A 25231-nucleotide genomic window follows, 5' to 3' on the forward strand; every position below is an offset into this window, starting at 1 on the left:
ATTAATAAAATATCATAATTATTTATTTATTCTCATACATTATGGACAAAAACTTTACATTCATTTTAATTTGACATTCGCTCAAATCAGTTACATAATATTTCATTCAATAACTCAAGTTGGTACTTTACTTTTGAACACTTCGGTTTGAAACATGTTAGACCCTTATATTATTATTTAATTTATAATATAATCATGTAAAGCGGCCCACACACTTGCACGTACAAATCTGCACTTAACACTATTATAGAGAAAAGTTAAGAAATGATGTAAAATGTGTGCGCAAGTCCTTTACAAATTTAAAATAGAATATATTTATCTTTTGATTCTTATAGTAAAACTACGCTAGAGGGAGCCACACGAGTGAGATTAATTTTTAAAATGTATAATGATATTCTTAAAACTCCCTTTTAACCTAAATAAGTATGCATATCTATAAAGTAGAATCTCAAATATCAAATAGTATAAAATTTTAGATTACATTCAATTTTTAAAGTTAATTAGAACATCAAAAAGATATGACATTTTTATTTCATAATATGGGGCGGATATCAAAAGTTAAGGTACTACTAGGTTGACGATTGCATAAATAATATGTAATTATATTTACAATGGTACATTAAATGTAACACTCTTCATAAATATCTTTAAACTAGCTATAAAAGGTTGCAAAACACCATTTGCTTACATTCTGCGTAGACGTGACGTCATAAGCCTTGTTCACAATGTTCACAGATATTTATGAAGAGTCGTATATATCTATTGTTACTGATTGTTCCGGTGGCTTAATATTAAATAGTCTGTGTCCACTCCACAATATACTCTACAGAGTAACGCGAATGGTTTCCAGACGGTCGATTCTTAACAATAATCCTCAAATTTTACGTCCAATCGTTTTTACTTAGGCACTTTATAAATGACACTGGTAAAGCTAGGTATAGCTTGGACAAACACGAAAAAATTTTCCAAAAATAGGATCACTATTTTGGAAACTGTCTCGAGTTTTAATAAAACTTTTCATTTCACTTGAATTCGTTAAAGATTGTGAATTATTTTGGACGGTAGGTATTAGATTTGTTCGTTAGGGCACGTGTTAAAGCTGTTGTATATTTCGAATCATAGTGTGTGGTGTGCATGAGGGAGGAGCACCCCCGGGCGGGGGGCGTGCGGCGCGTCCAGCACGGACACCGCCGCCAGGTGGCGCTTTCAAGCCATGTCGTCAGCCTTGCCGTCCAACCGCTTCAGCTAAACAAAAAAAATCTTTAATATCATATTTTTTTGAGCTGGCTATCGGTGCTGGAAGAAAAAAAGTGTGGCTCTACTAATAAAAATAGTCTAAAAGTGTTGTGGTTTCGCTATTGTATTACTTACGCCTTGTTCAACAGTCCAGGCAGTTGTGGTTAGACGTCCAGTACGCTTGTAATGGAGTATTTACAGTTAGAAACAATATCTTTGTATAAAGCAAGCACCTTACCCGTGAGCGTTTTTGTGTCACTATAATCTAAAGTTAAGCATTGGCATTATGCATTAGCGGATACAGGAACTTTCGTAGGAATCGTATCTTATCAAAACTTGCCGTCTATATATCAGACTTGCCTTAAACATATGCTAGATGCATTGAACAAATAATATTAACCAAGTATAGCTATTGATTTAATTCAGACGCATGTTGCTAGCGAATGCATCTTGGATTCTAGGCTCTATCTACTCTTGTTTGTTAAGTTAAAAAACTACGTTGGACAATAATCTCACAATACAACGACTGCCTAGCTATCTACCTACATATTTATAATACTGGATAATGTGGTTTGCTTACCTCCTTCTCGTCACCGGCCACGGCGCGGTACCTGGGTGGGGTCTCGACGGGGGGCGCGGAGAAACCGTGCACGTACAAGAGAGCAGCCGCAATACCACCGGCAATAGGGCCCGCCCAGTACACCTGATAATGAACGAAATTTTGTTATTTCACAATATGGTGATGGTGTCCATATGCAGCTACGGCGATCAATTTTGTTACAGGTCAACTGGGCATAAGTTTGTTGTTCATGTGCTCGAGTATGTGCACAATACACAGGTACCCGATGAACGAATAGTATCTAATTTTCGTGAACGTAATGCGTTTAACAAGAAGTGTACCTATGTTTATTTACTTAGTTAATTATGTTTAATGTAGATGTTAAGTACCTAGATTGAGAAGAGAAAAATTTTTGTAAGGTAAGCAGATTGATCGAAGAACAATCAAAAATAGTCGAAACGTTAAAACCGATAAGATTATGTAGGAAAGTAAATTAGAAAATGTATAGGTAAGTACTCAGTTTCACACATAACACTGAGCATGAGCAATGAAGTGCAATTTCATCTGCATATTAGTTCACTCCCATGGCCATTAAATGCGGAATGCGGGCCTTTTGTCCTAGATAAAGCTCTATTTTGTTTATTACATTTACTTACACGATGTGTTTCACGATTAAAAGTCGTATATAAATTGTAAGTACATGTAAATGTTTGTATTAATTAATACTCATCCATTTAAAGACTTACTTAGCTACAATTATTTTGATTTAAAGCGATTCGTACAATTTTTTAACGCAACTCTTGCACTAAAGATTAAAAATCTTCGAGAGCCTAGGTAAATAGGTAGACAGATCAATACTAGTTGTTACGCTACAATCCATATAACTTAAAGACTCAATGCACAAGGTTTACAATAAGACTAGGTATTACAGCAAATGAATATTTTTTCCTCCTTAGAAATCAAGTATTGATGAAACCGCAATAAACACGCGTAATTATACTACCATTTAACTATAACTGGCAGTTAAAGCTCGTGTTATATCCGTAAACGTTGAACAAGCCTGGTTCATAGTAAATTGCACTTTGATAGACAATATTTCCACGAACTCATACGATCCAATGCCATCATTCATGATGCCTTTTGTTTTGATAGAATTATATTCAATGTCATAAATAAATCATCATTATTAATTTATCATTACAGTAATCACTGATTAGGTGAATTCCTTGTGATATCTATGCAATCTGGTGACATGTTTTTGTAAACATGACTTGTAGGAATGTAGCTGCAATTTACGCTATAGTTACGTACAACCAGTGAAAATCGAACTAGCGACTTCTTGATCAAAGTTTACTATAATTTTTAATGCTCAGGCAAAACTTACGCATTTATATATGTAGGTACCTACGTACAGTTAATCTTGTTAGATATAGAAACCCGCAATTTACATAACCATATTTGAATACAAATTTCAATTGCTTAAGCGCAAGAAACTGCTTCATAAGCGAACAGACGCGCTATCGGTGTGGGGTCTTACTGACTTATAAAATGATGTATCTGCGATTTTTGCATAGTATGGGTCATCTTCTTACGTCTTTACTGGCTAGTGTCTAAAAAACAATAACTTACCCAGTGGTCAGCCCATTCGTTGGCGACGAGTGCTGAGCCGAAGGAGCGAGCGGGGTTCATGGCCGAGCCAGTGTAGTCGACAGCGAGCAGGTGGCCCAGTGTCACCGTGAGACCGATGGCTAGCGGCGCGGTCGACTTGTGGTCGGGCTTGTTCGGGTCGCACACCTATAACACACAGATATTATTATATTGTTAGTAACTTAATAGTTAAACAAAATGTCTTATTTACTGTCCTATTGTTGTTAGTATTGTGGATTTGAAGACCTTCTTTTATGTAGGTATATCGACACTAATGGCAAAAACAAAACAAGGCACCCTATTTACTATAATTAGCAATTTTTTTTACTTGTAAATCGGTACATTACTGTTGGGATTGCGTAATTATTTTAATATATCTACTGAACACTAGATGGCGATAGTGAAAAGATTATAAATTAAATAAAAAGAAAAGACATGTAACACAATTCAATACGACTTTTTGAATGCAGTCGTTACCGATACGTTTATTTAAATAAAATTAATAATAGATTTAATATAATAATAAAATATATCGAAATAAAAACAAACAGCTAACTTCTCAAAAGTGGAACCCTACTACAGTTTAAGTATAGCAAGTTATGAGCTCTTGAAATAATCTTGTCATTGTTACCCTCTCATGAATAAATAACGAAGGTATAAGTGGCTCTTCATATCGTCAAATGAAAATAAACATTTTTACTGTCACTCGTTATAAGTAGGTTTAATGAGAATTGTTTTCGTTTACGATGCGTTTCCAAGTACGTCGCAGCAAAATCGATTCGCTTAGCAGTAGTTTTAGTTCATAAGATGACTGCTTTTCTGGTTTATATTATTTTTATGGTAACTTAAAAATGGCAGGATATTAATAATGTACAGTAATTTTAAGATAAGCCATCTTATTGCAGATCGAAGTTTGATGATAAAGTATAAATTTAAACTAAAGTATAATTTATAGATTACATTTTGTAATTAGAGAAGGTTTTTAGAGCCAAGAAATTAATGGAAAATCTTTCACAAAAATAGTAGAGACGTGCAAAAACAGCATCCTCCGCTTAATCTAGGTAAAAACTAATTAAAATAAGAACAGCTTGTGTAGTAAGTAATTGCTCAAAAACCAGAAATCAATCAGAGTCAGCGAGCCGTGAAATAAATGTAATTCTCTATTTTGTTCTTTCGTTGATGTCTATGGACGTAAAGGATTAGATGTTTTTATTTGTTCTCGCTTTAATAAACTAGTGTTTGGTATCTCCGAAATAAGTTTATATCGTAAATTTGAACACTTAAGTAACTACTCAGTGCATTTGGTTATGAAAAGAGCTATTACTACTCATATTCCTAGTTAGCAAATGATATTCTCGATTCTTAAAATACATTTTTTTTAAACTGTTAAGTTGATGAAACAACATAAGTAAAAAGCGTGAAATAGGTGGCTTCGTAATCGGTTAGCTGGCAAAAGATAAGTTTTTAAATAAAGTTAGTTCCTATAGTAATCTACGCTAGACTCAGCAGAATAAGGGCCAAAACAAAATATCTACCTAGTTTAACTTCCCAGTTGATTAAGAACAGGATTCTTAGATTAACACGCGTACTCGCTCGTTTAATTTACAATGTACTTAGAGATAAATCCTCTGATAATATTCATTTATTCCTTCTAAGGATTTTATTACTCATCAAATTAACTTTAATACTTTAATGAATGTAATAAACAATATAAACATGAAAGGATATTAAACTACAAAGATACTGACAAAAACCAACTTTTTTAATCTTTTCAGAATTTTTTGGGTTAACGCTAGTCATTGTGTGAAAATGATGAATGGTCTGTAAATAATGTTACGTCAACAGTTGTTATATCATGTTATAACATGCTGGATAGATAAGGATGAGGTTAACGGTAATAAAAAGTATAATAAAGTGTTCATTGAAGCTGTTAAAATGTCCTTCAATTCGGCCATGTCCCGCGTTTTCCTGTTTTTTACCCCAAAAGGAAAAAGTGTTTGGGTTGTTTAACGAGTATAGAAGGCGACTTAGTTATTTTACTTACAAATGCACGAATTTTCACGCGATTTCTTTCTATGAAGATTTGTTCAGCGTTCAGATGTTTGACAAATAATTTCCTATTTCACAAAAAAACTTTACTAAGACTGGTTGGTTTTAGACTTGTTTAATTTTAACGTTGGCCATATTATCAAAAGCATATTATTATGTTAAATTATTATATTAAATTTTATGGTTACGTGATATTAGGTTTTAAAAATTACGTCATGATATCGGTCAACTAATGGTGAGCGAGTGTATAAAGTAGTTTATTGTGTCATAACTATATCCAAGAGGTATTGACACCCACAAGTACGTGGGAGGACAATATAAATGATGAAGTGGCTACGTTGGCTACTCTTATAGTGTTCACGTCACTGATGATCGCTATCTTAAGAACTTGATGACGTGAGACACTCATCTTGTTGAAAAGACTTGTCAAGGCCCGAGGGAACCCATTTCTTTGAAAGCTCTACGATTGCAACTGTTTATTCCCACCTTTTGTACTTTATGGTACTAAAGGTAAATACTTTATGGTACTAAAGGTAAATAAACAGTTTTATTTTTTTGAACTAAATTGTATTTTTTTTCAATAATTTAACAGTATTGTAATTGGAATCTGACTTTTAAGAAGATATTTTTGTAAAATAGTAAGGGAACCTGTTGTACCTAGGCCGGTTTTTTAGAAATATATTTTTTATTGTGATTTGACGTGCAGCACACAAATCATATTTGCATATTTTGAAATGTCAATTATTTGGGTACGCACCAAAAAAATATCAGAAATGTATGTTTAATATTTACATAATTTTTTTAAATTTAGAAAAAAATGGGAAATGTGGCCTAGGTACAACATACCCTATGTACCTAGGCCAGTAGTACGTTGTACCTATGACACATTGAAATTTGGGGGTAATTTAAGCAAATTATCAAGTTTTGTTAACTAAAATCATTTTATTTGATTTATTACAGTACACAGTATTATTACAGTATACTAAAAAATAAAATGATCAACATTTAGAAATGATCAAAATTAAAATAATATTCATAGCTATTTTTATGCTTTTCAAACAAAATATTTAAACAAAAACAACTAACTTTTTGCCACCGTTTCGTTACATCACATCGCTGCGCCTGCCAAACTCCATATGTGTATTTTGATGTTAAAAAAAAATGAATCTTGTGTCCCAAATAAAAGAAAAAGTTTTCCAAAATCTCACAAAAGACACATGTGGAACTTGGCAGGCGCAGCGACGATATCACATAATATAATATAGCAAATCAATATACCTATATAGCATAGCAAATGGAAAACAAAATATTGAAACAATTATCTTTACCTATATATAAATTACTAGCTGACCCGCGCAACTTCGCTTGCGCCACATAAGAGATTGGGTCAAAATTTCCCCGTTTTTGTAACATTTTTTATTGCTACTCTGCTCCTATTGGTCTTACCGTGATGATATATAGCCTATAACCTTCCTCGATAAATGGTCTATGTAACACTGAAATAATTTTTCAAATCGGACCAGTAGTTCCTGAGATTAGCGCGTTCAAACAAACAAACAAACAAACAAACTCTTCAGCTTTATAATATTAGTATAGATTATTTCTCTCTTAAATTTTAATCAGTCATTTGGACTAGCTATTATAAAAACACTATCAATAATGTAGATATATTATTCAGCCTTAAGCATTTAGTAGAAATCCCAGTACTTCTGTATCTCTGGAACATAATAAATTTCTCTGTTCTTGTTAACTTTTTGCGGGGTTTTAATTTTTTCGACAATGTCACTCATCGGGTACAGATTTAAATCCTCTTTTTCAGGCCATTTCCAGTTTTTAAGTGATTTGCATCGATTTCTGAAATAATAAAGATATTTAATTAGGAATATTATTACGTAAATGTGAAATAATTTAATAAAATATTCTGCTGGCCAAAGTACAGCATCCAGGTTGTACCTTGGCCACTGGCCAAGGTACAGCTGATCGACAGTGACCGAGGTACAACACTACTCCAACTTCACTAAAACGGTGGATTTTATATAGTTTAGAGTTAAGTATCTCGTAAGTTTTTTATTGTGTTGAGACTTGTAAAATCAAAGAACCGATAGCATATAACAGTTAAGTGACTATTAGAAAACTTTTAAAACTATTAGACTTCAAAATATATTAGAAATACTTACTTTTTCACACAAAAAAGTTTCAGCGTCGATAACACCAAACCCCGGTTTAATGGCGGTATGCGACTAACTACACATTGAATAGTCTGTAGTGACCTATCGAATACCATAAACAGTAGAATTTAGTATCGCGCGAATATATGAAAACGAGCCCAGTGGCCTAGGTACACATAGTGCCAAGGTACAACAGGTTCCCCTACTTAGTCGAATAGGTTTATAAAACCGTGCTTCCAAGTTTTAAGTAAGATCCGGAAGTAATATCAATACTACAATACCATGTCGTGTGGGAGTAAAGCGTGTCTACCAAAATAACTTACTATTATAGTCTCATCAAACTTTGTCAAAAGAAAGATATTGCCATTCCGAGGGTAAAACTGCAACGTCCTTTCGACACACAATATAATTTTTTAACGCTGTCGTGACTTATTTTTGAAATAAAATTCCGTCAAAAAACCCTATTCATTTACGAGATAGGTAAGTTTAAAATGACATACTTTCTTAGAAATTCTCATTTTCACGCAAAAGCTACTGAAAGGGTTTTGAAGTTTACCCAGATTGACATATTATTTTAGAATACTTGTTACCCTGGAAATCTTATAATGCAGACGGTATTGCGGGCAGAATCCTGTAAGTTAATAATAAGTCTATTGTTTTTCACAAAGGTAATCTGCTTGAAGGTTGTTGATGATTTCCCATTTGCCTTTCCCTAAACATGAATGAAATAAAAACAGTAGCGTTATTTATTGATTATGTTAATAGTAGACTGTTGCCTAATACCTATTTCGCGAATAACTTATTACGTTTTCGCACGCGATCTTCCTTCGCAATGTTTTGTCTGACTTCTTTTAAAATTCTGAGCGAAAAATCTTTATTTATTTGTTTTAATCATAGCTCTTACTGTAGAAGTTAATTACAGCAGATTGAAACAATGATAAGTAAAACAATTAAGTTAATTAAAGCTGCTGGTTCTTCGTCGATTAACTATGGTTATTTTGCTAACTAAATAAATAGAAAAGTGACGTGTACAGTTATTTTTGAACTGCTCAATTAATTTTGATTTTAAGGCGAGTCATCAAAGTTCAAGAAATTTAGTCTAACGATATTATAATCGGCCGTTAACGCCTTCACTGCTTTCGAAACTGGTACGGAACGTTACATTAAATTGAAATAAAAGGCTGTTACAAACATTTTTTTCAAAATTTCCGTCGTTAGATGCTAATTGTGTTCAACAATGGAGTTATTTGTTCAAACCGACGAGAGTCATGAATGACAGCACCGAGTTCCAATGTCATATTGGAATTAACTACATATAATTATACAGCAAGAGTCTAAGGACACGACAATGACATTGAATCACGGTAAGCCTTACAAATACATATTTTATACAATTTATGGTAATTTCGTGTTAAATCCAACGCGGCCGTGATCGTTTGCCGGCCGGCTTTTATAACTATGTATTGCAAATGTAGAATGGGTTAAACTTGTACTTTTGCTTTGAAACAAGCTTATTTACACAGTTATCTCTGGCAGGCTGAATAATGTTATTACTTTATTACAATACGCACATTTATCTGAATGGCTAGTTCAGAGATGTAATAAATACACGCACATGTCGTCCTTTGTCTTTGTCGTTTTATAAAATAGGGTAAAAAAGAGACATTACAGGTGATATATTAGGCACATTTCCAAATGAGTATTCACCATAAGAATTGTCAAACCCGGTCCCTCAAAATGGGAAGTGAATCCCTCAATATGGGCAACAAAAGTGGTACCCACCATTAATTTTAAGAAAGAGGAAAAATCTTCGCTTTTGTAACGTCAAGATACCAATCTCTTTCTTAATAGGTATAGCGGTACTAAACAGCCTTAGTTAAGTTTAACAAATGAGTTTTATTAAAGAGTTGCTTGCTTCATGTTAGATCCACTCCATTAAGCTTCTGGCCATCGGCACTATTATTAAGACAAAACAATTCTGTTCATTATATTCCACGAAACTTCTTTCATAATTGTCAGTGATTTATTTTGTAGATACATTGAAGTTTTTTAGAGCTCCTTTCCCAAAGCATAAAAACGAGACGCAATTCGTTGTCTATCTGTCTGTCTGTCACCAGGCATCTCATGAACCGTGATAGTTGGACATTTGAAATTTCCACAGAAGTTCTATTTCTGTTGCCGCTAAAACAACTAGATAATACAGAAAATAACAAAATAAAATTAACATTTTAGGGGAGTCCTATATACGTAACGTAGTCTGTAGTTATTTTTATAAAAAATGGTACGGTACTCTTCGTGTGCGAGTCTAACTCGCACTTGGCCAGTTTTTTTCCTGTCTGTAACTACGAAAATCGTTTTAAATATTTCATTACAAAAAGCAGATAACTGCTTCCGTTAATATCGTCGTGTCACGAACTTAGTGCCTTTGAGAAACGACGTTAGATCATTATGTTCGTTCCTATTCCTAGGCACAACGTATTTCTAGAAAATAAACTACGATAAGTTAGGTTAGGTCATTTGATTACTCATTGTTCGTTAGGACTAGACTTTAGATGATAATTAATATTATTTATTGTCGTTTATTTATGGATATGATGAATAAAACTTAGTTTCAATGGCAAATGATTAAGCGCATTGTTATCTAGCCTCGACTGCCTCTGAGGCGCAGTTGCTAATGTGACCATCTGCTGACCAGGAAGTCCCAGTTTCAATACCCAGGCATAGTGCTATTGCTAAATCTTAACTTTTATGCTGTCTTTATCATTTTGACGCCTATGGTATTTTTAATGATGTTTTCGCATTCAGCCGATTTTACAATCTATATCCTAGGTTTTATTGACAAATCCACATCCTCTCTTAAGACGACCGCTATAGTCCGACACCTTAGTAAAGAGCCTGCATGCCAGCAAATATCGTGGAGATTTATCTAAAATGTAATTTAAAAAAGAGTAGCTGTATTGAATAGGCCACCACAAGCCAGCGCGTCACTGATGTTCTAAATGTTGAATTCGGTATACCGTCGCTAATCGCGAAACTTGTATAAAAGGCTTTTTACTAAGTTGTTGGATTATGACTGTGGACCGCTTCGGTAATATTATAACGTACTACATATTCTCATTATTTTATTCCATTTTTAGATTTATTTTTTCTCTCTAGCCAGTAGTGTATCTAATCTGTAGCGTCATTGTCTGGTCCCCAGTAGGTACTGGTATTATTGCATGTCATGCCTCAACCCGTTTGAAGGTTCCGTTTTACTAGGAATCGTTATGAACTGATTGTCACGTCCGCCGTCCTCTATGTTAGATTTAAGTATTCAATCATATTTTTTATATTACTATTCATATCCTTCTAAGTATAGTTACTATTATAGTCTAGCAAAGATTCCTGAAACTGTACCAACAATGAAATGAAAAAAATATTTGATTTGATATATTTTTACAAGCTTTTAGTATGAATTTGTAAAGTGCGAATACCTAAAGGATCTGCGGTTAAGTTCGCATATAATTTGAGTAAAACAAGATAAACCTAGGTGGGTCATTCATTTTAAATCAAGAAGCAATAAAAAGACATGACAAAGTTTTGTGGAATCGGTTTTAGCTTACCCGTGTTTTAATGATATTTTATAGCTTGTATCAATCTGCAGCTAGGGCAAAGGGCTCCTTTTTCCAAAATAAATAAAAAGTGATTATAATAGCGAGGTAGACCCCGTAGAAGGTGGAGAGACGAGCTTGACTCTTACAGCCCAGATTGAGTATAGACCGCCAGAGATCGTTTGCAGCGGAGAGCTATGAGGGAGGCCTTTGCCCAGCAGTGGGACGATACAGGCTCATAATAATAATAAAATGATAGCGACTTACCCCACAAACAACGAAGATCAGCACAAATCCAAGGAAGAACTCGATACCGAAGCCTTGTAGTTGAGTTACATCAGTGCCCAGCCCAGTTACTCCGAGCTTGCCGGCCGCTCGTTCAGGAGTCAAAGCCTTGAGTAGACCGGAGCCTGCAGCAGCTCCGGCGCATTGTGCGATGATGTACAAGACCGCTCTCGCTGGCTTCACGCGGCCGGCTGATGCGAGGCCGAGGGTCACCGCTGGGTTGATGTGACCGCCTGATATGTGACCTATCGCCTGGTAGAATAGAAAGTATGGTAATGTTACTGTCTAGAAATTATGGTAACGTTATCGTCTCATAGACATAAAGATGGCTTTATTAACACCAATTTCTAAAATATTAGAAACTCAAAAGTTCTTACAAAACGCGTTCTAAATTCTCCCGGGACGAATTATCAAATTCCTCAGGATTTATAATATTAAACTCAGATTTTTGGTTATTCTGTATTCCATTTTATTTTTCGCTGTTAATCGGACTGCGTTTTAATTATCCGTTCGTAAGAACTCGTGGCAATACATAACAATATTTCCCTAAAAAATCTAAATCGATTAGCTTTTGGCAATGTTACAACAGATTCAAAAGTCAATGAACAATGCAAATATACTTACAGAAACAGCGGCATAGACAGCAAGACCGAAAGCCAGTGCGATGAGCACGATGTCCGGCGCCGCGTTCGTGCCCTGAGAGATGTTGATGCACGCGCCGCATCCAAACAGGTTCAGCAATAGATTACCTGCACCGAACGAAATAGTCTTTCAACAATCGTCTTATTAGGCGCCATGACCACGACTTATGGCAAAGCAACCTTTGAATATAAACTTTCCCTCTGTTCATAAACACACTATAAACCTATTTTAGTTAAAAAACTACTACATTAAGTTTCTTTTTCATTTCGCTAAGGAGTGAAAGAAACAAAACTCTTTATATGCCTTTCATAACTTCATATATTTTTATGAATAAGAGTGTTTATGTTTATATCTTCTGATGGTCATCGTTTCTTTAGTGATTTTATTATTGGCTATCATCATCTAAAACTAGTTCTATCTGTTAACATATTAATAAAACTGTTAAAATATGAATTCTTCTCTTTTTTAGTAAATGTTTAGAGAAAACTTTTAAATAAATCGACAATCCGATGTTTTTAGTAAATAAGATCAAAGTTCTTTGAAGTTATGCATATAAAAGTTTTGCACGTAGCTGTTGCAAAAGAATCAAGTAATAAAGATTTTCTTTTGAAGCTCACTGTTTTATTTAATATACAACAAAGGATTATGCAACAAACGTTTTAAATAGCAGTTAATTTCACTCGGATTGAAAAACTTGTGCTTGTATAAAAAGCTTGCAATATGCCGAGCACGCTTGCTTGCGCATAACATAGTAAAATAATTTTATTCGAAGGACTCGTATAAAACGTAAATAACATACTTGCACGGAATTCTGCATACACTTTAGGATTAACTTTAAATAACGATTAAGTATTAAAATAGTATGAGTATTGTTTGTACTGTAATACCCAGTTTGATGAGATACCTTCATGATATATTATTAACCCCGGTTTCTGTGTACATTTAGCGGTAGCTTATCTATTCAATAACGTTAAAGCGATAAACTGCCGCTAAATGTACTCAGAAACCGGGGGTAAGCCATGCTAATGTCTCATCATGCAGCGTTTGCGATCTCAATAAAACACATTTATGTTATTCTATAAATTCTAACTATGACATAACTAGGTACGGCATTTACCTACTACGATCAACTTTACTGATGTCACTTATTAGGGCTGTTAGATGACTCCGTTTAAGGAGCTGCTGTCAATACAATGTGGAATTTTATTATTCCAACTTAGTTTTTCATAGAAAACCGTGAGTGAACACATCTGTCTTGTTAGGCTGTTCTAATATGTACATATGACGTTAGTATTAGTTAGTTGTGTGTATTTACCGATGAATTCAGCAAGGAGTGCTCGGCTGATGCCGGCTGCTCCTCCCGTCAGCTCGTCGAGACCCAGCTTTGCTCCGAGTTCACCCATGGTTCTGAAAAAGAAACAATCATTAATATTTCTATCAAAATTTACTATATAATTGATTATGTACTAATTTGCTATATAAGTTATGAAGCCTACGATAAGTCAAAAGATTCCAATTTGTAACTACTCTGCCTTCCAACTAACATCACCTTTTTGGGCCAAGCTATAATTACGTAAAGTTTTTCTATATCGGAATACAAAAAGACAATCTAAACAAGGTTATAGTTAGACGGTGCTAATGACAGCTTTGTAGTGTCACGCACAGTCCACGATACAGCATACAGTACCTACTTCTATTCAAACATTCCACTAAAGGCTTACGATATACGTCGTTAGTTCACTAAATCTGATAACATTTACTGTTTGTCGATTTACATTTTTCACTAGCATGGGAGCCAACAATAGTGGTAATAGGGAGTCAGTGGTTTAGATATAGTCCACGGTCAAGTTTAATAGTAGGGAAATGCGTGATGGCCGGACGCAAATTATACTAATTAAGTACAGGGTGCATGGTCCAGTCGGCCGGCTGTGACCGTTCTGAATGGAACAATTAACAGGAAATTGGGAAAGCGGCCTTCCGGACACCAGATAAAGCTCCAACCACTGATGTCGGAGAATTTTACACACTTAATTACTGTGTTCGAGTCATTATTTCGATGTTCTCTTATTGTTTCCGGGTCCAGTTAAATGCTATCATCCTGTGAATGAGTATAAACTACCTCATTCTCATTTTGGGCTCCATAGAACATCGTAATGCCTGTCATAATTTACAATTTCGGTAGCGTGACTAAACCATTTACGATTGTTACCGGTTTCATTTAATCTAGACTTTCAGCCGTCTTCATAATAATTTCGCATCCGCTTCACCTTGGCAGTAATCCATAATTCCTTCGGATGTGTGCAAGCAGTGAGCAAGGTCTATGCCGTTTACCATGACCGCACCACTCGGTAATTATTTGCCATAAAAGCTTTAAGCGAGACTCTTAAAGGGCACTAAACCACCTAGGTACTTGTTACATGTACTAAAAGTCCTTTTAATACAGATACGGGTGCTCACACCGATCACGTAGTAGTTATTTTCGTTGTTTTTAAGGAAAAAAGTTATTTATATTTAACCTTTCCTGTCTTAAGGTAAACGAAAGTCGTTTATCATAAAACAAATAAAAACTGTCACCGTCTCGCGTTGTCCTATATTTTGGCATGTTAATGTCCCAAATGGTGTTTTCAATGTCTGCTACGTTACAGGGTAGCGGGTGAGGCATACGCAGAGAACAAATATTTGTTCAACCTAGCGATTGTTAGTCTAGGTAAGCTAGCAATACGTCCATGTGTTTGTGTAAAAATTCAATTGTGGAATGCATTCATCATTGTTTTTACTATTAGGTATGGATAACATTTTACCCTATGAATGTTCAGTCTTATTTTCAAAGCAATATGTCTATAATTCTACATGCTATGTACAATGGCTGTAATGCTCTGTTTGCACTAGATTTAGTCTTAGCTACCCGCTCGTGTTAATACCTTATGATAACAAGTGAGCAGCCACGACAATACTGGTGTCTACACGATAATGTTAGGTTTATTTATTTGCAGAACTGTGATAATATTTTCAAATAACTATATCACTGGTAACCATCGAAAACTAAACCACGTACTCTATGTACGTATTAGGTACTTTGTCATTGGGACGCGGAGTATCCAATTGGAGGTACCGCGTCCTGGCCACTTTATGGTGACTATTGAAGGAACACCGTCAGGTTTTTAGTCGGTATGCCCAAATTTTTTTTAGGTACTTTGTCATTAATGTTGTTACCACATGCGGAACACATTTATCTCAATATATTAGTATAAAAATATGTATTACGAAATCAAATGTGACACATAGTAACATTATCTAGTTGTAGTACCTACGGTACGTGATTGGAGTGGGTGCTGGGCGTTACTAAAGCTAGTATCATCTATCATCTTCCGTTGGCCGTCCTACGTAGATATAAGACTATCGAAATTGTTTGAGATCGCTACGAACATTAGACGCTATCCAAAAATGAGAGTATATAGGTACATTTTACAGTCGCTGCTATCGGGTATCGAGAGTTTGAAATTTAAATTATTCTGCAAAAATATTTCTTACGCCGCCGCCGCCTGCTATAAGCACTAGGCGCTGATGAGATTTTCAAACAAAATTTGTTGACGTTTGTCCACAGTCGAATTCATAATCGCTACAGAACAGCGTTGCGTTTTTCTATAGAATTTTGTCAAAAACCTGCCTTCTATATGATTTTTTATTGAGTAATATTGAGGAACTTTCTTTTGTTTTGTATAAAAATCGAAATAAATAGAAGACGCTACGGCATGCCTCACCTTATAGCCTCAATACAGCCAATAATTTCTCAGTTTTAGATTAAGTTTCAGGTTTTCAGTTTCGGTTCATGTCGTTAGATAGAAATATTGTGTCATATTTTAAAGTATGCAGTTGATTGCAATAAATGTAGGTGGTTACGTATAGTGTCGCAATTATTGTAGTAAATAGTACAATTACGATTAAGTGCTTCCGTTATCATTCTTTGCTTTACCTCGTTTTGTAGTGCTCTATCTATCTGTGTACAAGCTTGGTAAAGGATTGTAGATCACTACTTTACAGAACTACTAGCGGACTGCCTCAGTTCCACCCGTGTAAATGAGTAAATTTAACCGAAATCTAAACAAATCTATACTAATCTATACTAATATTATAAAGCTGAAGAGTTTGTTTGTTTGTTTGTTTGTTTGAACGCGCTAATCTCAGAAACTACTGGTCCGATTCGAAAAATTATTTCAGTGTTAGATAGCCCATTTATTGAGGAAGGTTATAGGCTATATATCATCACGCTACGACCAGTAGGAGCAGAGTACCAGTAAAAAATGTTACAAAAACGGGGAAAAATTTGACCCATTCTCTCTTATGTGACGCAAGCGAAGTTGCGCGGGTCAGCTAGTTACCTATATACTTAAAATTTTCTCAAGAAACTTTCTACCTATTGGTGAAAATTGCATGAAAATTCATTTAGTAACCTTTGAGTTTGTCGCAAACAGACACGGCAAGGGAACTTTATAACATGTAGTGATGTTGATCTACTTTATTGTGTGAGGATAAGAATCAGACAGAGTAGGCAGGGTAGGCCTATGCAGAGAAATGTCAGATAGAAGTAACTTTGCTGTGAGCCTGTACAATAGTCAGATTCTCTCACGTCTAAGGACTAGTTATTGTAGACGGAATCAAAGTATTATAATTACTGAACAGGTATTTATACAAGCAATAACACCGTATCAGTCGTATTACTTTGTTTGGACACAAATATTTTATCCATATTAGAATAACAACGCGAGTGGAATATATCGGTATTGTAATCAACAGAGATTGTGTTTACGCTAGGCTGGATACAACGGTAATGCGTGCAGGTGTTAATAATTATTTACCGTCGCGTCATGCAGTGATTGCTATGGTAATATTGTGAGACACCGATGTTGATCCGGGTGCAGGGAATACCCAAATAGTTGATGGCTTTTGAATGTAATGTGTATTTGTATTGTTAGTTTTAAATAAACATTACCTACAGAATTATTAACATTCGCATGAAGTGCGATTCTGTACAGTCCGTATCGAGTCCCGAGAGTTTGACATTTAAAATATATTTAATTTACTTACAAAATAATTTGATAGTTAGCCGTTTGTCGGTAGTCGATTGTGGTAGAGAATCACGCTACAGTATTCATCTATTGCAGACGATTAAGGTGGCGTCAGGTAATAAGTGCACTTGCGTTCGTGGCTCAAAAGGTCTATGCGGGAACACCTACTAAATATTAACTATGTAAAGAGAGTCAAATCAATTCTGAATTTCCTACACTCCCCAATATCATAGTAAATATTTGACGACCAAATCACCAAAGATAAGTTCTTTCGAAATTGATGGGCCCCCTAGCATATTTCCCCATATAATCGATAGTTACTTGATAACCGGTTCAATGATAGTAGAAAATCACTTCTCTCGTCGTAAAGTTAATGCTTTTTAGTATCGTTGATGTTTAACCGAACTTAGGGTGAGTAAATCTTACCTTAACAGACATAGTCTGAGAAGATCCATCAATAAAAGGCCTAAGAATTAATTTCTATCAGGCATAAACAAAATCGCTGTATTAATAAGTATAAGTATTAATAATATTATTAGTGGTATATTATTATAATATCATAGTCTAATAGTTCTCATTACATAATCGTTAAAATGTGACAGGATGAATTGGCAGCTCTCCAAAAACGTAAGTTTCCATAATAGGTGTAAAACACTCACCTAGTTAGAGGTTGGACAGGATGTACGACTGCGTATGGTTTGACCAGTTAGTATCAACTTGCTAAGGTCTATTTGACAAGTCTGTGTAAGGATGAGGAAGCCACTCTCTATGTTTAGTACCTGACTAACCCCCGGTTTCTGAGCACATTTAGCGGTAGTTTATCTATTAAATAACGTTTTTTTTATATGAGTTTAAACGCTATTGAATAGATAAACTACCGTTAAATTTATTTTAGAAACCGGGGGTTAATTCTCTCTGTAATGTGTTCATTAAGTTTCGGCACATTGCAATTATACCGTAACCGTTTCGCGATTTTGAATGCTAATACGTTTTTGTTCGTATATCAAAATAGCTTTGGATTATTACGTGGTATGCGTATTAATCGGTTTATTATCTATGGGATACCGATTTTAGAGATATTGATGATTAATGGGCAATTGTATAGGTAGATATGCCCATAAGATAGTACTACTTATAGACTGGTGACACAATCATGAATGAAAATAACGAGTATAGTATGTACATAATTTAATTTTGTTCACTTTAGTTACTGTTAATGTATATAATACAAGAAAACAACAAAATATAATATTAATGGTCAAATATAACAAGGCTAACTATCCTTTGAGTGAAAACGCTGGAAAAATTGTTAGTTTGACGTCAGAATATTGATATAACATTATAAATGAAGATTTATGTTTTTTCCGTCGGTTCTAGATATGATAATGGATGATTTTGAGTCGGAACGATCGGCCTCGAATGTTCTACACCGAAAACAGTCATTAAGGTATCTAAAACGTAGTGAAACAATATGATTATCACGACATGCCGTGCTTTTATTGACACGTTGGAGACATTAGTTACTATACAAGGTTCGAGGTTAAACCAACTTTCTGCAGCTTTCAATCAATTTCCTTTGAAAGGAAATTAGTCGTAGCAATTTTTGTTTGTCACGAAAGGTTATGTCGATAAACGTATTTAAAATTATAACTATTACGTTTATAGCTTATCGATTTGAAGAGCTTGCTGTAGTTGAAGCAGCGATGTATTGAGAACTGGAGTAGTTAAATTATCATAATAATATTGTTTGAAAAGAAGTGAAAAGGAAAAACAAGTGATAAGTTTAGGGGCTACTGTAAACTGAATGAGGTCATGGCAAGAAAGTGGTATGCGATTACACGTTATATATTTAAGATGATAAAATATATCTATGTCAGTGAGTTTGTTTGTGAATTAAACAGTTTTTATACTTACTTGATATAATTCTATTCATTATGCGTGTTTATGAAAACGGGAGTTATCTTTTTATGATTTTTATTGCTGAAGCTTCTTTGAACTTCACACCGTAATACAAAATTGTTGTTGCAGCTATTGTTCAAAGAGTAGACGTAGTAAAAACAAAATTAAATAAACCGAATTACTCGTTGTCTTATTTTCATGTGTGTGGGTAGTAAGCAGAAATAGCGTTATATTTATGTACATCGCGAATAATCCTCAAGAGGAAGCAGCCAACGCGTTTTATAGAATAGACCTCCTACACCGTCCGCCCGTGCAGTAGGATATGACCACATTCACCTCGTCAAGTGGGTAACAACATTACTGTAAATATGTCAATGAACACACCTGATTGTTATCCACTCCATAAAAGTAACAGAGATTCTATTTTAAATGATGAGAAACGATGACATGAATTTACAAAACGTAGGGTTAAACATCTTTTAAACTCCTCGTCCAAGCTTTGGTATCAGACCTGAGTTAGAAAATATACCTACACTTTTTTTGTTCTATAATCTAACGAAAAATCTTGTCGTAAAAAGTTTTCGTGCGCCGCTTCCCGTAAATAATGGGTGTCCGCTATTGACCGTAACCCATCACTGTTCTAATAAGCACTGGTTCGGATAGAACTGTCCACAAAACCCACTGTATTTATTTCACCATGCTGCTTTGCCAAGGTATGTATGGTTTTACAATATAGAACTTATTGACAATGAAAATACTTTTTGGTCTAAGTAAACAGCCGGTAAACGTTCAAGAAAATAATTTGTCAAACATTAGGTTTGGTAGATATTTGTCGAATAAATTAGATAGTCTACCAGTTTATTTGTATAGATTCGAAAACCAATAGCCACTTAAATACTATCGACCATGGTCAAATAGAAAAAAAAATAGATACTAGTTAATCGTTTACAGAGTCCCTAATGGCGGACACACTCCGGTCGACCATAGAGGTCTATTTGGGCATAATAACTGCATTGCTTGTGGGAATAGACCTGTAGCGCGATTCTGTACAGTCAGTACTGTCGAGTATCGAAATTTTGACACTTAGAATCTACTGCCAAAATAGTTTCTACGACGTCCGTCAGAGGCGCTGATCAGATTTTCACAGAAAAATTCTAGATGCCAGTAGGTTGTCGGTAGTCGATAGTAATAGAAAATCGAGCCACGGTAGCGCAATTGTGAGTATCGAGAGTTTGACATTTAAAATGCAATGCCAAAATTGCCCATAGATCCCGGTACAGGCGCTAAACAGATTTTTGTGTAAAATTTCTCGACGGTTGTTGGAAGTCGATAGTAGTAGAGAAGCGAGCTACAGTGCAGTTTTCCGAACTACATGCGATTGATTTGCGCCGACAAACTTGCTGGTAATCTCTCCGATAGACTGGAATATGTATGGCTGGCCATTTAAAAAAGAAAATATTAAAAAGTTTCCGTATTGTCCCTTGATTTATGGCCAGCTACGATTAAACAGAAGATTTATGTTTCATTATAAACATTTACAAGTATGCAATCCGTTGTTATTATCAAGTACGATAATAGTTGTGCTATCGTAGAGGCTATATCACGTTGTTGATTATATTAATAATATAATTCTATTATAAATCACTATCTCTAGTAATATCTCTATGTTGACCTAGTTGTAATTAATGTGCATGCATTTGTAATCGTTGTAAATAGAACTTATGACTTAGAACATGTATGATGTCCTTTCGTCCTAAATGATGGTTACCTATCTCAAATATACTTGATTATTATATTTGTTTTTAAATCAATAAACAAAAGCCTGGGTATTTCATATATTTATTTTTTTTACGACAAGGATGAGGCTACTCTGTCAAGTTAACTCGAATCTTTTGTTTTAAATCTGTGTAATTCTGATATTGTTTTAGATTTACATTTTTTTTCGGTCTATCGAGTTCTGTATTGATATGCGTCAAACCAGCTCTAAGAATCTTATTTTGACGTTAAATATCGACGATTTTCTCTCTCCTACCCTTTGATTACCGCCTTTATTCCTCAACTGGTCATGTTTGTTATTTAAACGTGCGCAACTAATCGACATTCAAAATCAAGTCATGGCAGGCACCAAAGTAGCTCCCTGGGGAATCCCAGAACAAGGAACAGAGCAATAACAAACTAAGTTCCGCTTCTATTAATTACATCACACAGCCAACACCACACATGAAGTCAACTAATTAATTAGTAATAGACACTGATTGTAATTTCACTCAGCTTCCTACAACACGGCTAAGTGACGATGTGGCCACATAACTAGCAGTTTACGTATTCGAACCGTGTACTGAATTTGATTAGCTTTTAAACATTTCATTGATATTCTTGCTACGGCTACTTAAGAATGAACATACCTTAAGTGAGTACATTGTGTTGGATTTTTTATTAGCATATTACATGTGATTATACCGTAACGAATATTGTCAATTCGAAAGTTCGTTGCATCCTTTTTCGATCAGAATGTTTGGAAAAGTCAAATAAAGTGTTGCAGAAACTTGATTTATGTTCAAGTTGTGAATGTCTATAATGCTTTTTATTGTATCGCATATGAATACTGATGAATGATACTTACGAGACGTTGATATTATAAAAAGATATCTTTAAAAATATTGTAATTATTGTAAAATGTCGATTTCCGGGAAATTGTGAGCAGTCTAGCCAAACATTATAAACGAATGAATCCGATTATGTTTGATAACATATTTTATTTACAAGATTATAATTTCAAGTTCGTATCGATTGTCGCTGGAATAGATCATAACTCGTATACTGATCGTATAGCACGAAACGTTTTTATTCATAAAACGTTTACGACCACAACTTAGCGATTGACGGTCTGTCGTAAAACTTGTGTGATTCAGGCTTCAAGAAAACGCTACATGAATTGAAGGCTTATATTTTCCGTGGGAATTCTCGAGAAATCTACCCTGTTGAGATTTGCTTTTATGAAAATTTACCGTATAATATAATCATCTTTAACTCTACCTCTAAATGGGGGAAGATGGATTCTATGTGAACTGTATCAAGCTGGCCAGGTGTGACTAATTAAAAAAAAAAAATCATGTTTTTCTTTCAAGGACCAAATGACAACGATTTTGTCAGGGACGATTTCGGAGGTATACCTTCTCTTTTGAAAAAAGACAATGATTAAAAATACCTTTATTGCTGGTAGAGTAATCGACGAACATACATAAAAAAACAATCACTCGAACATACCTCCTCTTTTTTGACATCAGTAATAATAAGCAATACTTATAAAATTAGCTTGTAAGTCTACTAAAAAAGTTCCTTGCATCGTCGCCAAAACGAATTCCTCAGTGTAACCAAATACACCATTCGATTTGATCAACAATTTGTAAGAGCCGTAGTATAAACTCGTATAGCGAATGTCAGAAGATATCATCCCGAGTCCAGTGAGATGCATATCACAACAGGTTTTTGACAACCACTGGTTAAACAGTTATGTCACGGCTAGGCGTTAAATAAAGTCTTGTTCCTTAGAGTTCAATGAACTTCTTACATCTGTAGAAATTACCGATTCTAATGACTGGGTTAAAAAATCTACGCTTTTTGCGGTCATCTTTGAAGTATATTTTTATAACTATGAGAGGTTAATGTAGAGTTAAGAGTAAAATTCCTAAGCATAATAACTTATATGAAACGCGTTGTTTGCTTGTGTACCCACGAACCAGGGTTATGAATTCGTGATCATACAAAATTTTAGAAACTGATAACTTATAGTTTTAGGAACAGAAATAACATCAAATATTCAATGAAACCATTGCAATGCTGTATGCTTCTGCTGCGATGCGCAAATCTTTAAATATAAAAAAAACAAGTCATGTATAGCGTAGCGTAGTTCTTAGTGATTTGTCGTAGCGTAGCAAATGGCATTCTTTAATTCTACCTCTTTGCCAGTGAGTGTAAGTTACATTACACGAAAAATAATGAAATAAAAGTTGGCACATGCACTTGTTTTAAGGACAATGTAGACATCAGATGAGGATGTGGTGCCAACAGGCGCACGCGCACGTAATGTAAAACTGCACAAGTTTACGATTCGCGTTAACAGCGTCACTGACCCCAGAGCTTCGGCCATTTTACGTTTACTGCACTTACTGAGTGCCCTGCCTACTGCCAAAACCATTAATTTTAAAATACATTTTCAAAATACGAAGACGCATTGAAAATAACAATGATTTACGACAATGAGTCTTAACAAATGTGAATACGTGGAAAAATAGATTATAACTAAACAATTAACGAAGGGTATCACAAAAAATTGTCACCATGAATATCTCATTACAGTTGGCGTCGTGCGAAAATTTGTGTGAATCATAATATTTTATCTATTTAATAGGAAATAATTGAGTTATCAAACAAAACATTTTTATGATGAGGCAATCCTTATTCTCGCCTGTATGATTTTATCTTTATGCGTCAAAACAACAAGATTTGATAGCAGATTTCACAGTAATTGCTGCATTTGATATTCAGATGATCTTCACGCTATCTACCTTTATTCAATAGTTAGGATTCACACGTCACGACTGTGTATACAGAACCATATCAAAATGTTATCTCAAAAGAATTTGTTTGAAGAAAATGTTATTTTAAGCCTTCTGACGTCGTACCGCCATCATCACTTTATTTATTACTGCCGCAACTAGATTATAATTTTGCCAGTGATAAAGAAATTATCGCGGTATTAGCAATAATTAGCGTTTCATGGCCGAATTGTTCACACTAATGGTAAATCAAAATAAAATACCGTAATAAAGCTGGATTTTTAATTGGGCCGAATTTCTTGTTAACATTCCTACCAGTTATTTCGCCTTGGATTATTACAGAGAACTAATTGGCTTGTTGAATGTCAGCGCGAGGGATTCAATGTCGATACGCAATGACAATCTCGTCCCAAAGGACCAAGTGTTGGCAGAACCTTCGTGTTGCCATAATAGTCGCTGGCGCAGACACAGCGGCCTTTACCCGCATGCAATCATTACTACAACCACTTAATTATTCAAAACATGGTTTATGATAATGAGAAAACAGGCGCAAATGGTAAAATGTCGATTATGACACACGCCGGATACAAAACATCGTGACAAAGGAAATAATAGTATTTTTTAATGATTAGTGAGAACAAGCGCGCGATAATTACAATTGGAATGGAAAATATCATCTGAATTGTCGAGAAGCAAAAGTTTCCGTCATGAATCATGTTAAGTTGTTATGAATATTTAAATGACCTATAAGCGAAGGAAGCTAGATTATAATATTGATAGACCGCGAGCCTCGGATCGGACTTAAGTTACAGATCGTGGCAGCTGCGATCGCGTCATTTTATTTCATAGAATGCCAAGTAGGAAGGATCGTTAAGATATCACGCAACTATTTTATCAAGAAATTGTCCTGTTAGTGATCGTTTTCGGAGATTTCCTGTGCTGGTTTATTTTATGGAATTATAACGACACAAGCCCACTCACATGGGCACAATCACAACATGTGGGAGTTGTCCTCTTTATAAGACTATAAAGGAATTATGGAGCCACAGCCCGGGTATCTTGTAGATCCGAGAATTTAAATCCGTTTTTTACAACATCCTCCGCGAGTAAACAGAACCTGCAATACTCATAATATATGAAAGTCTTTTGAGTTGAAGTTCGTAATCCAATCGTAGCCCAGACTATAAAACTCTCAATAACAGAGAAATATCAGTGTTATAGCCAAGCAATCGATTTACTTAAAAACATCTCACTTATTATTCTTAACTCTCACAGCGAATTATAAAGACTTTTTCAGAAACAGATTGTTATATTTGCCTGCATTGTTTTTGACTTAATCTTATTTTTTCTTGGTGTAAAAGGTCTTTGATCCTCTGTTTACGGCGAAATATCCATGAAATGATGCTGTAGCAAATGGTAAAGTATAGAAAAATCTAGATGTACGTATTTCTTCTCTTGCATAGCCACGAAAAGGTTTTATGAAGCGACAGTTTTGCAGATTTATTATTGCACCATCAATAAAAGTTCAAAC

General features: G+C 34.8%; 1 protein-coding gene across 1 annotated transcript in view; it reads right to left on the minus strand.

Moving 5' to 3' along the window:
- Positions 1-5: 5 nt before the first annotated feature.
- Prip (aquaporin prip) overlaps positions 6-25231 on the minus strand; it is a 37127-nt gene continuing 11901 nt past the window's right edge. The window contains exons 2-7 of the mRNA XM_076126442.1: positions 13492-13583; positions 12159-12283; positions 11517-11786; positions 3425-3589; positions 1817-1939; positions 6-1245 (exon numbers count right to left, since the gene is read on the minus strand). Of these exons, the coding sequence (XP_075982557.1) occupies positions 1207-1245; positions 1817-1939; positions 3425-3589; positions 11517-11786; positions 12159-12283; positions 13492-13579 (810 nt within the window). The 5' untranslated portion in view covers positions 13580-13583 and the 3' untranslated portion in view covers positions 6-1206. The remainder of the gene's footprint in view (positions 1246-1816; positions 1940-3424; positions 3590-11516; positions 11787-12158; positions 12284-13491; positions 13584-25231) is intronic.

The sequence above is a fragment of the Anticarsia gemmatalis genome, chromosome 2 (assembly GCF_050436995.1).
Source record: "Anticarsia gemmatalis isolate Benzon Research Colony breed Stoneville strain chromosome 2, ilAntGemm2 primary, whole genome shotgun sequence".
NCBI lineage: Eukaryota > Metazoa > Arthropoda > Insecta > Lepidoptera > Erebidae > Anticarsia > Anticarsia gemmatalis.